General features: G+C 37.7%; 1 protein-coding gene and 1 pseudogene across 2 annotated transcripts; both read left to right on the top strand.

Annotated features, from left to right (window-relative positions):
• Positions 1 to 3,314: 3,314 nt before the first annotated feature.
• LOC133715375 (PH, RCC1 and FYVE domains-containing protein 1-like) lies at positions 3,315 to 9,888 on the top strand. 2 transcript variants are annotated; one of them, XM_062141862.1, is made up of 9 exons: positions 3,315 to 3,812; positions 4,858 to 4,944; positions 6,225 to 6,314; positions 7,758 to 7,949; positions 8,030 to 8,324; positions 8,428 to 8,473; positions 8,669 to 8,850; positions 9,460 to 9,541; positions 9,652 to 9,888. In XM_062141862.1, exons 1-6 carry the CDS (start codon positions 3,744 to 3,746, stop codon positions 8,433 to 8,435), a joined length of 741 nt encoding a protein of 246 aa, XP_061997846.1. In that variant the 5' UTR covers positions 3,315 to 3,743; the 3' UTR covers positions 8,436 to 8,473; positions 8,669 to 8,850; positions 9,460 to 9,541; positions 9,652 to 9,888. The 2 variants fall into 2 exon arrangements, with proteins under 2 accessions (XP_061997846.1, XP_061997847.1); XM_062141863.1 differs by adding an exon at positions 7,367 to 7,454 and having other exon boundaries at positions 8,428 to 8,850.
• A 275-nt stretch (positions 9,889 to 10,163) lies between these two features.
• Positions 10,164 to 12,927, top strand: LOC133715374 (receptor-like protein kinase FERONIA; annotated as a pseudogene).
• The last annotated feature ends 4,387 nt before the right edge of the window (positions 12,928 to 17,314 follow it).

Genomic DNA, 17,314 nt, shown 5'->3' with positions numbered 1-17,314 from the left:
TGCTCATGTCCAGGGTTTGACTAAAACATGGATAGCATTCCAACTGTAAAAGACAAGTCTGGTCTTGTACAAACTTGTGCATACATCAAACTCCCTACTAGCCTAACATATGGTATTGACTCCATTTCAATTTTCTCAATATCAGTTTTAGGACACTGATTCTTGTTTAGTTTATCGCCCTTAGACATTGGAACTTCACCATTAGCACATGTTTCCATTCCAAATCTTTTTAGAATTTTTGAAATGTAATTTTGTTGAGACAATCTCAACGGTCTCTGCTTTCTATCTCTCTTAATCTCAATTCCTAGTACTTATGATGCTTCTTCTAGGTCCTTCATGTCAAAATTACTTGACAAGAAAGCTTTAGTATCTTTTAGCAATTTCACATTGCTGCTAGCAAGAAGAATGTCATCTACACACAGGATAAGAAAGATAAAATTATTTCCAACTATTTTAAGATAAACATACTCATCAACAAGATTTTCAGAAAATCCAAAAGATGACACCGCTAAGTCAAATTTCTTATACCACTGCCTACTAGCTTTTTTGAGTCCATAAATAGATTTCCTAAGTTTACAGACATATTTTCTTTTCCTGCTTCAATAAAATCTTCAGGCTGTGCCATGAATATTTCTTCCTCCAGCTCACCATTTAGGAAGGCTGTTTTTACATCCATTTGATGTAATTCCATATCATAATGAGCTACTAGAGCCATTATGATTCTAAATGAATCCTTAGTTGATGTAAAATCTATTCCTTCCTTCTGTGTGAAACCCTTAGCAACTACTCTGGCTTTATTGTCTTTCTATGTTTCCACTTGCATCTCTCTTGGTTTTAAAAATCCACTTGCAGCCAATTGGTTTATGATTTTCTTTTCGCTTCACAAGTTCCCATACTCCATTCTTGTACATAGAGTCAAGCTCTGCAATCAGAGCTTGAGTCCATGCTTCAGCTTCTTTACTTTCAGTTGCTTGCTTAAAGGGGATGGGATCATTGTCATCTAACAATGCAGACTCAACTTCATTCAAGTATACTTCATAAATATCATCCTGCCCCTCAAACCTTAGTTTTCTAACTCTTTGTGATCTTCTAGGTTCCACAACTTGATTTTGATTTTGTTGTGGCTCGGGTTGAGGTTCAGGCTGATGTTCAGTTTGTGGTTCAGTTTGAGCTTCTTGCATTTGCCCTTGCTCTAAGTCTAGTTCAGCCATTTTAGAATCATGATTTTCAGCCTCTAAAATATTATCTACTGCATTTTGATCTTCAACTTGATTTTGGCTTTGGACTGATCCTAAACTTAATAAATTATTTTGAATGTTTGGCATTAATTTTCTAATAAAGGCCTTTGATACGCTTTCTTGGGATTTCCTTATTTGTATTTTAGAGGCTTTCGGTTTCTACCCAATCTTTGTTAATTGGGTGAGTGCTCTCCTATCTTCTGCAAAGCTCTCCTAATTAGTTAATGGCAGGTCAGTGGGTTACTTCTCATGTGGATGAGGTGTACGGCAGGGAGATCCATTATTGCCGCTCCTTTTCTGCTTGGCGGAGGAGGTTCTAAACAAGGGACTTTCTATGCGTTTGAATAGCTGTAGATTGCACCCAATTTCTTATCCAAGAGAGGTATTGGCTCCTTCACATGTCTTGTTTGCAGATGATGTGATTGTTTTTTGTCGAGGTGATCAGCGATCTTTGCTTGTGGTTATGTCATTTTTTTTAGGAGTATGGGCATAATATAGGCCAGGTGATTAATAAGGCTAAGTCTCATGTTTTTCTTAGCAAGCATATTCAATCCAAAAGAGGTTGTAACTTTCAATAAGATCTAACAAAAACTCGTACAACATTTCGGTGGATGGTCACCAAATCCAACATTTGGTTGGGATTTGTCAATATTATTTTAGTAGCCTTTAACTGAAAAAAGTCAACTAATTACTTTATGGGGTTACGAGTCTTTTGACTGAAAATAATACAATATATGATTGAATGGCTTCAAACTGAAATGTCACTTGGTCGGCATTGGAACTTTTGTGATCCCACATTGAACAATTGGCTTAAGTTACTATCTAGTAAAAATTGCACATAGTTAGCGAACATGTCACCCAACATAATTTCACTTGTATTCGTTTAGTTAACAGAGTTTGTTGGTATACATATCTCCCAGGCACAAGTACCGGAAGCACAAGGCTCGTTTAGCCACCAAAGAACCGCAAAGATGCTCCCAAGCAGGGATCCCGATACCCCATTTGGACGGTATCGGGAACCCAATCGTCCCACACCGAATGCAAGCATACCACGCTTCTCCAACTCCCCTACAAATGGGTCATTTCCAACGTCTCAAAGAGGTAACTGTTTACTATCGCTTTCTATTATATTTATCTTATAACGATACTGACTTAGTCATCGGAGCGTTGAAGGCTGGCACACCCAGTCTTCCCTCTGGCATTTGTTTGTTTTACAGATGAACAAGACCGATAGCGATAGTGACGAAGCCAGACCTCCTGTGATTCCGTTGGACTAGACCACCATCTATACAGTTGAAACATTTGGCGCTAGAAGATGAACTGTAACATTTGCCTCCTAGTTATCAACATGATGGTAAATTGCCCTTGCACATGATCTAGTTGTTTTGGTCTTTTGAGACACGGTGTGAAGAGGATGAAGTGTTCTTCTTGATGTTGGTGGCCTTCTTGTATTATGACATTCATGCCTGGTTACCTTTTATTATAGCTCGCAGATATGGCTGTAAAGTTTAGTTAAAGGTTAGGCTCTTTTTCGGCTCATGGATCTCATTAATAATGACTAACCGTAACTATATATCATGGTAGAAATATGTGTCGTGGTATTTAGGCTACAACCAATCCTTCTAATGCATTGAAATCTATTCATTCATTAAATAAAGTTTACTTTTTTTATTAAAAGAGATTCATTCATGAATTCTTTGCATACACCGATTTTATAATAGTAATAGTTATATTTAAGAGAATTCGTCAGTTACACGATATATGTCAACCAAAACACGAGAAAATGTATCAAAATTACTCTTGAAATATTAACAAAATTTAGAAAACAATTACAACAGTTCAGCTTAATAATAATATAAAATTATCAGATAGAAAAATATAAAAATAAAAAAATATATATAAAAAAAAACCCTATGCCCGTTAATTTGTTTCTATCTGGTCGTGGCAAGACGCCAGTGGATGATTGACCCAAAAAAGTCATCGTTGACTATTCAGCTCTTTCCCAAAAAAGAAAAAAGAAAAAAATATAAGCAGGAGTCCTACGCCACTCCAGGAGATGAATCAGTCGCTTTCGAGACCATCACTCCCTCACTCTCTCTACTCACTCAGATTCTCTCTCTCTTTCTCTCGCTTTCACTATTTTTCTTTCCCTCGCTTTCCCCTCTCTCTCTCTCTCTCTCTCTGCCCCTTTCCTTTTCCCCAGAGCCCGATTTATTCCCTTCCCACACAATCAATCAATCACAGCTTTAAGAGCCTCGGATTAACCGAGACCCCCAGAATCTCGGGAATCACAACACTCTCTCTCCCTTTGGCCACATTCTCTCGTCCTCTACCTAACCTCACCGCCATTGCTCTCACCTCGATTCAGACACCTGCAATTTCAGCTCGCCGGCCACTGAACCGGTCTCAATCCGCGGCTGCGATTGCGTTTTTTCTACAAGCTCAGGCAATGGGAGCTGCCGCGGAGGCTAGGGTTTCGGCAGGGAAGGCTCGATTGAGTCGTTGATGTTGCGCATGGAGAGGATGACTGCCGATCAGGCGAAGGCGGGCCCACTCGAAAGGGACATTCATTTGGTAAAGTTTCCTTCTCTCTCTGGAGCTCAGTTTCGCTTTTCGAGTTGAAATTGGTGGTGATTGTTGACTGAGAAGCTTCGGATATCATCGTTTTTCACTTTTACTTCGTCTTATAGGTTTGGTAGTTTTTTCAGTGCTGCTTAGTTTTGTTTGAGTTTGGACTAGAGCTGTATTGATGAAATAGGTGAGTTAGATATGTTAAAAATAGCTTATGCTGGCATTAGTGTTCTTAATAAGTTAAAATTATAGTAGATTATTGAACGACAAGCTTCGGATATTATTGTTTTTATAGCTTAAGCTGCATTGATGAAATAGGTTACTGAAATTTGCTTAACATGACTTATTTTCATATATAAGCAAGTAATTGCACTCTTAATAGCATTTCCTGGACAAATTGTATGGTTTCAGCGTGCATTATTTAGGGTTTAGGGAGCCGTATATACACCTAGGATTGTGTTAGTGAATCCTATATACACCTAGGAGATAACTCAGGTGTTTTTGTCTACATTTCCATATGACATTTATGGCTGCGTGGTTTAGTGAAGAGATAAGGAAAGAAAAAGTTAAAGAAAGTTCAATGAATGAAAAAAAAATAAAAAAATTGATAGTATAAGACTGCAACCACTTTGCAGCAAATGGAGTGATTGACTAATATCTAGTGAACTTGGGTGAAGTTGCTTGATGGCTGGAATAAAATTAAACTCGATGAACAGCTGTGTACAAATCCATATATGGAAAGGCTTCACATATGATCAAATGAAGTGACATGATATCACATTGGTAAAAGGCAATAATTGTCTGACTTCACTCAAATAGACATGGCATTCCTTTTTCAGATGGAAAGGGAAGGCTTCTTAGATACGCTCAATATGTTTAATGTTTGGGTTGGTGCTCCTTGTTTTAAACAGTGTAGAAAGAGATCCCCACTAAATCAAGTTTTATGGTGCTTTTTTTATATTGAATTTTTTTTTTCAACACAATTACTAGATTGCAAAACATCTGGAGTTTGTTCTAATTGATGTTCTCTGTTCATTCTTCAAAACAGGCCATCACTGCTCTAAAAAAGGGGTCACAATTACTGAAGTATGGACGCAGAGGAAAGCCCAAATTTTGTCCTTTCAGACTGTCCAATGTATGTCCGAATGAACTTGAGATTAATAAAGTACTCTAAGTGTGTTGTCATGTTTCTTCTTCTTTGTTGCATATTGCATATTGCTCTTGCTCTCGTGTTTCTGTTTGATTAGTTCCTTAAGATCGGTTGTTAGTGCAATTTTTATTATTCTTGCTTCACTTACTTTGTATTGTACTATATGACATGTCAAAAGGGATATTCTATGAAACATTTAACTTCTTCAAAAGTCAAACTGAAATCAGCTTCTCGTCAACCAGGAGAAAAGTAAAACTTATTGATGAAATCATAAAATTTCTATATACATTGTTATTGTATATGTATGTCAGATTCTTAGCCTGCTATGTTTAAATCAGGACTAACATTCAAACATCATTCTCCCTAGTTAATGGTTATGATTCATTGTCTGGCAACATAATATGTAAGACTGTGTGGCCGAGGAAAAACTACTACCTGTATATATTAAGAAACACTGACAAGGATACCTCAAGGCTGGGACTAGGTACTTCCAAATGAGAGCCAGAACCGAAAGGTTTTGTCTGACTAAAAACCTTGACACATACAGCAAAAAGTGACGCATGTTCTTAGTTATCTGGACGCTATGGTTCCCCTGATCTTATAAATTGCATGAGTGTCCAACTAAGTGATCATCTACTGATAGCCTGACAGGTGATATGCTGCAAGAGTAAGATGGGCAGGCCACATGAGTTGAAAGCCAATATCTGCCATCACTTTAGAGTTAGGAGGATATCTTAGATATTCGTGTATTTCAGCAATACCTGCAGTAATGTGATATGATACAAGTCCTTTTACATGCTGCTTATAGGAATAAAAGCGAAAAAAAGAGCTTGAATAGGATGACAAAACAATGAGATCGTTTATGCTCAATAAAGAAGTATTGCTGAAAAGAGAGACTCCGATAGACTTGGCATTGTTTCAGTAAGAAATTTTAGACAGCGCGGAGAACATCATACTGCTTGAGGTTCATAGTTGTATATGCCTTTTCATTCGTTAAATCTAGGATGCTTTGCACAATAGTATACCTGGCCATCTTCATGGAAACTGTAATTTTTTTTTTTTTGGGAAATTCTTTTGTTCTGAGCTACACTGTCTTTAAAAATTATTACACCTTCATGATCATTTTATTAGGCTGATAGCCATTTCATACTTATGCTTTCTGTGAGGTAGTTGTTGCAGTTTCTTGTGATGTAGTAGGCATTACTTCTTGCTGTGAATTTCCTTTTTCTTCAGTCTTGATTTGAATTTTTCCATTTTACTTTCAGGATGAATCTGTTCTGATATGGTACTCAGGCAAAGATGAGAAATATGTTAAACTAAGCCATGTCTCTAGAATTATACCTGGCCAACGCACTGTAAGTTCTTCATGCTGAGATCTCTTGCACCTTTTTCAAATGGAGAACACTACAACATATGGCCTTGTAGATAACAAGAACCATCCACTAGTATTTGATAGCTTTGCTAATGATAGTTGTAGATTTGTGGCATTTGATTTCAAATGCAACTTTTAGCTTAATGTACAATAACAACAGTTAGTAGCATGGCCATAGCATGACCAAATGTATTTTCTGGATGAGTGAGCTTCAATTTTGCTTTTGTATGATTTATACTTGGGTTAACATGTGAAGGAGACAACATTTACATGTTATTTTAATCAAAGTAAAACGTACGTTAGTCGTAAACTACTAGCTGTAAACTAAGTGCTGTATACAACTGATCCCAATTCCTCAAAAGAAGGGGAAAAAGCTCAAGAGTTCTATACCATAATTGATTATTTCACGTACTGAATCTATTATAGGCAGGCAACCTGGAAAGGAGGAAAGGTTTATACAATTTTGGGCGTATTTCTTTGCTTACCCTTACTGTGTATGAAGTTTAAATATTTTAGCTAGTGTGAGACATAGTTATGAGTTTATTTTTTTTTTTTTTTTGCGTACTTGCATGCTTGCATAAGTTCCTCGTTGTAGATGGTTGCCTGTATGTCTGGCCTATAATATAGGGTCATATGATAGGCTGCTGTTTATATTTTCATACAGGAGGGGGAATGAGGAAAAGGTGCATTCCACCATGGCTTCAGTGGTAAAAGGGTGGGGTAGCTGGTGTTGTCATTTCCTAAGCTTAGATTAGAATTTTGGTAACTTGCAATTATAATGTTTTAGTTGTATGCAATTCTGAATATACCTATCCAATGTTTGAGTTTTGATGTTTATCTACATTGGTCTTTTTAGATGTTTGATCTTGCAAGGAAAGTGATCTTTGATTCCTTGTAATAACATATGCCCACATGTTTATGTGATGTTTGCTTATGATGAAGATTTTAATGCTGCAATACCCATATATTGCTTTCTCCTTCATTTATTAGTTGTCACATGGTAACAAAACATTCCTTTATTTGTATATACTGCAGCCAGTCTTTCAAAGGTATCCTCGGCCTGAGAAGGAATATCAGTCATTTTCTCTTTTATATGATGATTGATGACAGGTCTTTAGATTTGGTAAGCATCTTATTTGGTGGTGATACCCTGCTATCTTATCTGATTCTTTGGTGTTCTGTTTCCTAGTTCAACTAGTCTTTCCCTTAATTTTGTGAATTTTACTATCGTTGCTGAAAATTATTGATAACCTTCATTGTAATTTCTGTTTATCTTCTCAAAAATTATAATTTCTGTCTATTTCTCTGTCAAATCTTTTCCGCTTTTTGGTATTAACTGTATGAATAGTTTGTTATTATTGCTGGTGTTCTTCGTTAAACTTTGTTTACTAATTTTGTACACTTTGATGCTAATTTCTTATACCAGATATGCAAGGATAAAGATGAAGCTGAAGTCTGGTTTACTGGTCTAAAAGCATTAATATCACGCGGCCTTCAACAGAAGGGAAGAGCAGAAACAAAAAGTGGAGTTACCTCTGAAGCAAATAGTCCAAGATCACACACGCAAAGAAGTTCTCCTTTGAGCTCTCCATTTTGTAGTGGTGATAGTTCACAGAAGGTGTTCTATTTTTGTCTCTGTTGTTAATACTGTGTGTAACTGTAATATACAAGTAAATTGTCTTCGTGTGACTAATGCAGGATGAAGTGGAAGCCTTTGATCCTCATGCTACAGCTGAAAGCCCTCCTAAAGTCCATTTGGAGAAGGCTTTATCAGATGCCATGTTATATGCCCTCCCTCCGAAAGTTCCCTTTCCTTCAGATTCTGCTTCTGGCTCATTTCAGTCTCTGTCATCAGGAGGCTCAGATGGAATGAATGGTCGAACGGATGCTTTTAGAGTTAGTTTACCAAGTGCAGTTAGCTCATCAAGTCAAGGCTGTGGTCATGATGACGGTGATGCTTTAGGGGATGTTTTCATTTGGGGGGAAGGCGTAGGTGATTGCATTTTGGGTGGTGGATTACATAGACACTATATTGCTTGGATGGTATTAATGAATTAGATTCAAACCAATTAGTGATGAAGTACTTTTCCATGCAGGATGCTGATCAGCTTTTAGAATTAAAAGGAAGGTTCATTGATATCGGTAATAAGCTATCCCAATTTCATCTGTAGTAGACATGTTTAGAAATAGTAGTACCACTTATAGTTCTGATTCGTGAGTGAAAAGTTGTAGCTAAAAAGATAAATGCAGAAGACTAAATGCTTTCAGTTGCAACCTGGGGGCAGAGTGAATGTATATGCTGGCCTTTCACACGGTTAGTTAATACTACACTTGCAGGAAGTGTTAATTTTCAGGTGACTAAGGAAAGCTTCATGGATGACCTAAGCACCTATATGCATGAATCGTACCTCAAGATTGAGACCTTGTTGATCTTTCAGTTTAAAAAAATATTGCATCAGCAGAATCTCGGCGACTTCATAAAGTTAGCTCTGCCGCAGGACAATGCTTCTTCCAACTAGGTAGGTACTCTACCTATCAATCAACATTTAAATTCATTTTCTATACGACACTTATTTCTGATGCTCCCCTTGCCTCCTCATCATTAAAACTAAGACCATACTTTCACAACTCACTTAAAAAGTACACCTTCTATTATGAAATTTTATTAATCTGATTATTCTTGAAAATGCTTGATTTAAATGCTGGTTCCCAACCCAGAAATCTTCTTAAAATGGTTAGTATCATTCATTTTAGAGAGGTAGGGCTAGGGATTGGAATGCAAAGGTTTGTAAATATGTTGTTTTCTTTTTCCCTTGATCTCAAATTCTAGAAGGCTAGGTAACGATTTAATAATACCTTCTTAACCTGTATCTAAGTTTTTGTGTTTGAGAAACACTCGAAATTGTTATTCCCCTTCTAAAACAAAGTTGTGAGAATTTGGTTGTTGCTGTGTTTTTTTATTTTTATTTTTTTGCTATTGTTTTTAGTGTTTGCTAATCACCATATAACTTTTACTTTCCTTTGCATACACTTCTAATTGGATCAATTCACTTAATTCTGTTTACCTATATCTCTGTTCCGCATAAAAACATTTGAAAATGTTGACATATCCTATCTCTTCTTTACAGCTTAAAGAAACAATGAAATCTGTACTCATCAACGAGATAGCAACTCGAGCTCCAGCATTTTGTGCAGCCGCAATGACTGCTGGTAAATTTGATAATATGATCTTTAAACCGACTTCATAATTTTTTTGAACCTACCACTACCACTTTTCTCTTGCTTAGTGCTATATCTTAGACATGCTGTTCCTTTTGCAGGTAACTAATAGTTTGGATTAACTCCAACATTTTGTACAACTACAATTGGAGCAGGCACTTTTTTACACCTACTATACAACTGATGCAGCTAAACCTGTTGTACAACTAGCATTTCTAAACCAACTCCAGTGGCTACTTTTTTAACCTATTTTTTAATACACTTTTGTTAGGTTGACATTTTTGTATAAAAAATCTTTCACTGTTTCAATAGAATGCAATAATTTTCCTTTTATATTTTATCATTATCATTTATTTACAAACCCAATTCCGCAGCAAAGTGCAGGTTTAATTTCTAGTTTAGTTTAAACACATTGGTTTCTAGTCAACTATTCAACTAGTCAAGTCCACTGGGCGTAAACAAAAGCAAAAAGAAAAAAGTGCCAGAGTATAGTTGATTGATGTTAATTGACATGCAGAGCCAAAAGATCAAGATTAGAGAGAAACACAACCATACATATCTTCCTCCCTTATTAAAATCCCTCTCTACAATCATACAGTACTAATTACCCAATATGAAACCGACTCTCGCTCCTCTTTACCCTTTCAGCTTGTTTCTCCTCTTCGTCACCCTACTGGTGACCGGAGAGTACTCTCCAACCGATGATATCAACCTCAACTGTGGCTCATCCGGCGACATGGTCAGTGACTATGATTCTCAAACTTGGAGTGGAGATATCAACTCAAAGCTTTCCCCTATACAAGTTGGTAGCGCATCCCAAGTTTTGAAAGCACCACCGTCGTCCTCGACGGGCAGCCAAGTACCGTACACCACAGCACGGCTTTCTCGCTCGGAATTCACTTACCGATTTCCCGTCAGTCCCGGCCAGAAGTTCATTCGCTTATACTTCTTCCCAGGCTCATACAACGCTGACTTCGAGCGCTCCAAGTCTCTCTTCTCTGTCAAAGCCGGTGGCTACACCCTTCTCAAAGACTTCAACGCTTCTGTCACTGCAGATGCTGATTATTTTGAGACGATGCTCAAGGAATTCTGTATTAACATTGAGCCGGAACAACAGAGGCTGAACATCACATTCACTCCCAGCAAAGATGGATACGCGTTTATCAACGGGATTGAAATTATGTCCATGCCTGCCTATCTCTACTACACTGCCGAAGAAGGCGATGGGCCTAGTGTTATAGGCACCGAAAACCGGAACCCAGTGGAAAACAACACCGCTATGGAGATGATCTATCGAATCAACGTCGGCGGAATTCCAATCTCACCGAATGAAGACACGGGCATGTACCGCACCTGGTATTCAACAGACGAGATCTACTTAAATAATCAAAGTAGAACTTTGAGCATGTTATCACAAAGCAATAAGAGTATTATTAGATTTGCAAAAATCCCGAACAGATTTGAAATGGTCCCGAACTACACTGCGCCGGTAGATGTTTACCGAAGCGGCCGGTCAATTGAGGCGAACAGAACCATCAGCAAGAGCTATAATCTCACCTGGGGGTTTCCTGTAGATCCACAATTTGATTACCTGGTGAGGCTCCATTTTTGTGAAATTATATTTGAGTTGCCGCAAGATCGTGTGTTTCAGATTTTTATAGCCGACCAACCAGCGGAACAGAAAGCGGACATAATCCAATGGACTGGAGGAAAAGGGATTCCCGTATATAGAGACTACCTTGTGTTCGTGCCCAGTCTTCCAAACCAGGAGAAAAGTAAAGTTGATATCATTGTTGCACTACGAGCAAATCCAGACGATTCGAAAACTCGGTATAGTAATGCAATTTTGAATGGGCTCGAAATCTTCAAACTAAATGACACAAACGGCAATCTCGCCGGACCCAATCCCGACCCAATCCCGAAGAAGAAGTCAATTCCCATGCTTGCTATCCTTGCCGGTGTAGTTTCGGTCTCACTTGTTCTTTCCCTAGTCGGGTTTTTAGTTTTCAGGCGTGTAAGAAAACTCAAGGACTCCAGCTCCAGCCACAGGATGACGAGGCCAGCCATGACCACTGGGTCACTTTTACCATCTTATTTGTGTCGTTACTTTTCACTGGCAGAGATCAAAGCCGCCACCAAAGACTTCGATGATACTTTCATTATTGGAGCTGGGGGATTTGGCAACGTATACAAAGGATTCATCGATGGTGGAGGCACTCCAGTTGCAATCAAACGGCTGAAAGCCATGTCATCACAAGGGTCCCGAGAGTTTAGGACGGAAATTGAGATGCTCTCTCGACTCCGCCACCGCCATTTGGTGTCTCTTATCGGATTTTGTGCCGATAAAGGTGAGATGATCTTGGTGTACGATTACATGCCACGTGGGACTCTTCGTGACCATCTCTACCACACTGATAATCCACCTCTTCCATGGGAACATCGGCTTCAAATTTGTATTGGCGCGGCGCAAGGTTTGCACTATCTTCACACAGGTACTGAGGGCACCATCATTCACCGTGACGTAAAGAGCACAAACATATTATTGGATGAGAAATGGGTAGCAAGGTTTCAGATTTTGGGTTGTCGAGAAAGGGCACAATCACCGTGTCCAAGACCCACATAAGCACGAAGGTGAAGGGTAGTTTTGGATATCTTGACCCGGATTACTATCGACGTCAACAATTAACTGAGAAGTCTGATGTGTACTCCTTTGGTGTAGTGTTGTGCGAGGTATTGTGTGGAAGGCCAGCTATAACAACCGTAGAGAATAATCGAGTTGGCTTAGCTGGATGGGCCAAGAAGTGTCATCATAATGGGAAACTTGATCAAATTATTGACCCAAAGTTAAACGGTAAGATTGGGGCACGATGCTTGCACAAATTTGTTACCATGGCGATGAGTTGCATAGATGATAATGGAATCAATCGTCCTTCGATGAATGATGTGGTGAGAGGGCTTCAATTTGCATTGCAGTTGCAACAGAACAATGAGGATTATATTGATGACGTTGAAAGGACGCATGAAGATGAGATTGTTTCGATCAAGGACAATGAAGGGTCCAGTGAACAAGATTGTGGGGCGAACGAATCAGTTCAAAGGTTGACTGGTACGATCTTCTCTGAGATTATCGATCCGGTTGGTAGATAATCGATGAGCAACATTGTTAACAAGATGAGAGCGATCTTCGTAGAATAATAGGAGTGTATATATGTGTATTATATCAGGTGTCATATAAGATGGAAAACATGTGGTACTAAAAAAAGTAGTTCACGTAGCATTACCCTATAATCTATCAATAATTTCAACTCATTTGTTATGTTAGTAATCCTATGCATGAGTTTAGGAAATGTGAAAGTCTTATGCGTCTTTGTTGAATATTCCAAGCTATGTAACTTCTAAGTAAGTTTCAATCACCATGCCAGTCTTGTGCGTCTTTTATGCTTTGTAATGAAAGACTTTCCAAGTCATTGGGCACCAGTATGTGTTGTTTCACTCCGTCAACTAAACACTGCACCTCAGAGTAAAATCATTAGAATGGGATCTGCTTTCTTTTTCAGACCCCAAGTCCACCAAGTCTCTGCCGTTCAAGTTGTGTTGTCAGTCGTCACCTTGCACTGGTGGTTAGATCAAAGGTGGACTCATCACAAGTTATCCTAGAGTAACTAGGAAACCATCAAATACATTAAATCGTATACAACATGGATTTGCAAAAGAATCAACCTAGATATCTAATGTGATAGTGTATTTATCATTGGATTGGGAATCCATTAATTGGACTACAAGAAAGTCCTAAACTGTGATGCATTAGGATTCTTAGATATAAGACTTGATCCTTAAGGAAAACCTTTATGGGAGGATTCTTAGGACTAGTACTTGTATAAATAAGAGGTTAGGGTCCCTGTTATCACCACCGTTTTACAAGCATAGTGTTCTGCCCATTCAGAAGCTTAAGTTGGTGAATAGCAGAAGACTTCGACCTCGTCTTCATCTTTGTTTTGCAGCTACAGCAATGGCTTCTACTTATGACGTCAATGGTATGTTTAAAGTCAATAATGAACATGTAATTGTGTGAGCTTGTTTGTAATCTAGTTTAACAATTGGTATCAGAGCTTAGGCTCACAAATTGTTCTTCAAATTTATTTTCGATGTAAAAATCGTTTTAATGTTTTCAAACCAAAAAAAAAAAAATTCTGCTTTGCAAAGAAACAGGCCTCGTTTTGCCTCTTCAGAAAAACCTTCAAGGCCCAAGTCACAGAATGTGCTGATCCAAGCCCATACCCGGCCCGAAAACTTGCTCCTTCATAAACTAAAGAAGGTGACCGTTGTTTTACAACGGTCATTTAAGTTAAGTGGGTTTTCTGGGTTTTTTGGAATCGAAAGCACAAAGGATGATTCATCCTTCTGGGAATTCAAAACCCTTATGCTGTCGAATCAAGATGCCAAGAAGGATGGTTTTTGCTGCACTCTGGTTTTTTGAATTCATGCTTCCGCGAATGTTTTTGCAGCAAAATTAAGAAATTTGCAAAGGTGGGTTTTTACAGAAAAATTCAGTTTCGATTCAATTTTGTTTTGTGGATTGTTGAGCACAAGAACCCTAGAAGCATTCCCGGCGTGCGCATAGGCTAGAGTAGATGGTGACCGGATGAAATTTAAATTTCTTGGATGCTTCTGTGCCTTGTGAAATTGGTTTTGTGTTTGCATATCTATGTTGCTTCTGCTTGTGATTTGATATGCATGTTTAAGGTGAATTTTTGAGTTTTGTATCTGTGTTTTGGTATGACAATGTATGCAGAAATCTCCCAAAATTCTTTGGCATTGTTAAAATCTTACAGGTACAAAGAGCTTAGTTTCTTATAAAGATCATTGATCCGGATAGAAAACAAGTTTTCAAGCTCGTTTTGGTTTGTGTTTTCTGTAGGTTTAAATGAACATATTGCACAAAGCACTCTTCATTAATTCTTGCAGAAGGCCTTGAGTTAACAAACCTGAAAATTGTATCTTGTGTTTTAAAATTATGCATATAATTTTACTTCCAAAGAAGTAGTACAGTATGATTTTAGAATGCAAATAGCAATATGCATAACTGTTGTTTTCAAATATGGATACTTAGAATACAAATTTCTGTCTAAAGATGTGATTTGTTTTCTTTGGATAACTTGTTTTCAACATATATGGCTTATTGATTTGGAACCTTCAGAATATTATGTCTTCTACTTAAAAGTGTTGCATGATATTAATTTTAGATAAAAAGGACTATTGGTTGAAATATGGCATTGCTTGTGTTTTGTTTTCTGTGTTGTAGTTTATTTTGTCTTGAAATTACTTAAGTCACAGAAAACATCAAACTTAAGATAATAAGAACTTTTGGATTGAAAACTTACAAAACTTTATTTTGTTTTTGCTCTTTAGGAATCCCTACTGTGACCTTGAACACCATTCAGCTCCTAACTGGCTATAATTACAAGAAGTGGAGAAACCAAGTTGATTTTTACATAGCCATGAACCAGAACATGGACCTTTGCTTAACTGAAGATGAACCTGAGATGCTTACTAGTGAGAGCACTGATGAAGAGAAGAAATATTATAAGGAGTGGCATAAAGCTAATAAGATGGCAAAGAATGTGATTAGGACTACTATGTCAGACGCAGTTAGAGGTAGCATAGAAGAACCTGATCTAGCCATGGATTTCTGTATGCCATTCATGACATGTATAGGGAAAGTGATAAGGCTGAGGCAGCTAGGCTGGCAAAGGAATTTAACGACCTTAAGTACACTGGAACAGGAAAAGTGAGAGAGCATATCATGAAGCTTATTGAGATTAATGCTCAGCTAAGGGACCTCAACATGGGCGTCACTGATGATTATGTAGTGCACACTGCACTGCATTCCTTGCCTAATAGTTTCAGCCAACTAAGGACCAGCTACAATGCTCAGAAGGAAAAATGGAGCCTCAAATAGCTGATTGCCATTTGTGTAATGAGGAGGACAGGATTAGGAAGGAAAAAGAGCCGAGCACCTCAGTCAACCTTGTTGAGAAGCCTAAGAAGAAATACCAGAACCAGTCAAAGCTTAAGCCTACCAAAACCATCTACAAAGGATCTACCTCGGGAGCAGCTAAAGCCAACAAACCATTTAGGTTCAAGTGCTATTTCTGTAAGAAAGTAGGGCACATGAAGAAAGATTGCACAGGCTTTAAGAATTGGTTGATCAAAAAGGGTAATTTTTCTAACTCACTATTTTCTTTAGAAATTAATTTAGTTAATGTTGAACCAAAAACTTGGTGGATTGATTCAGGAAGCCCCTTACATATTACTAATTCTCTGTAGGGATTCATAAGGAAGAGAGTCCCAAGAAGTAATGAAGTGAACCTGTGTGTAGGCAATGGCATGAGAGTGGCAGTCAAAGCTATTGGAACCTTAAAATTAGATCTTGGTTTAGGAAAGTTGTTAGTTTTGGATAATGTTTATTATGTACCTTCCATGAGAAGGAATTTAATTTCAGTTTCTCTTTTGGTTAAATCTGGATGTAGACTTCTTATTGACAATAATGGAATTATTATTTTTAAAGATTCAGTTCAAATTGGTTCTGGTGTTATATTGAATGATTACCTACAGTTAAATTGTTCACACAGTCAACAAGAAATTTCTCTTGTTGAAAATAATAACACATCGAGTAACACTTTAACTGGTGTTAAAAGAACTAAATGCAATGAAAAGTCTGCATATTTGTGGCATAGAAGACTTGGCCATATATCAAAAGAGAGATTGAAAATTTTGGTTAAAAACAATATCTTGAATGAACTTGACTTTTCTGATTTACAAGATTGTGTTGAATGTTTTAAGGGAAAAATAACTTTACAAGATTGTGTTGAATGTTTTAAGGGAAAAATAACTAACTTAAGGAAAAAGACTGCATACAGAAGCCAAGCACCTTTAGAGCTCATACACACTGACATTTGTGGTCCGTTTAGAACTCAAACAATCTGTGGAAACATGTATTTCATAACCTTCATCGATGACTTCTCTAGATATTGTTATGTTTATCTACTTTCAGAAAAATCTCAAGCACTTAAAGCTTTTCAAATATTTAAGGCTGAAGTAGAAAAACAACTAGAGAAGAAAATCAAAACTGTTAGATCAGATAGAGGTGGTGAATTTTATGGAAAATACACAGAGAGTGGACAACAAAAGGGTCCTTTTGCCTTGTTTCTGCAAGAACAAGGCATTAAGGCTCAATATACCACACCATATAATCCTCAGCAAAATGGTGTGGCTGAGAGAAAGAATAGGACACTTTTGAATATGGTCAGGAGCATGATGTGCACAACAGGCCTACCTAGGTTTTTATGGGGTGAAGCCTTAAGGACTGCAAACTATGTTTGCAATAGAACACCTAGTAAAGCTATAGAGAAAACTGCTTTTGAGTTATGGTGTGGCAGAAAGGCTAGCCTCCACCATTGTCATGTGTGGGGCTGCCCTGCAGAAGCTAGAATCTACAATCCAAACACTAACAAACTTGATCCTAAAACAGTAAGCTGCTATTTTATATGCTACCCTGAAAAATCTAAGGGTTATAAGCTTTATGCAGCTCAACACTCACCAAGAATTTTTGAAACACATCAAGTCAAATTCTTGGACGAGAAAATTCACAATACAAGTCTTGAGGATTTATCTTCAGAATTTGAAGAAATTGTGGAAAATGAGCATACTGAAAGTATATTGCCTATAATTCATGATACACAAGCAGCCATTAGTGTTCCAGAA

Source organism: Rosa rugosa, chromosome 6 (genome assembly GCF_958449725.1).
Source record: "Rosa rugosa chromosome 6, drRosRugo1.1, whole genome shotgun sequence".
Taxonomy (NCBI): domain Eukaryota; kingdom Viridiplantae; phylum Streptophyta; class Magnoliopsida; order Rosales; family Rosaceae; genus Rosa; species Rosa rugosa.
This window is presented reverse-complemented; position numbering and strand designations above follow the sequence as displayed.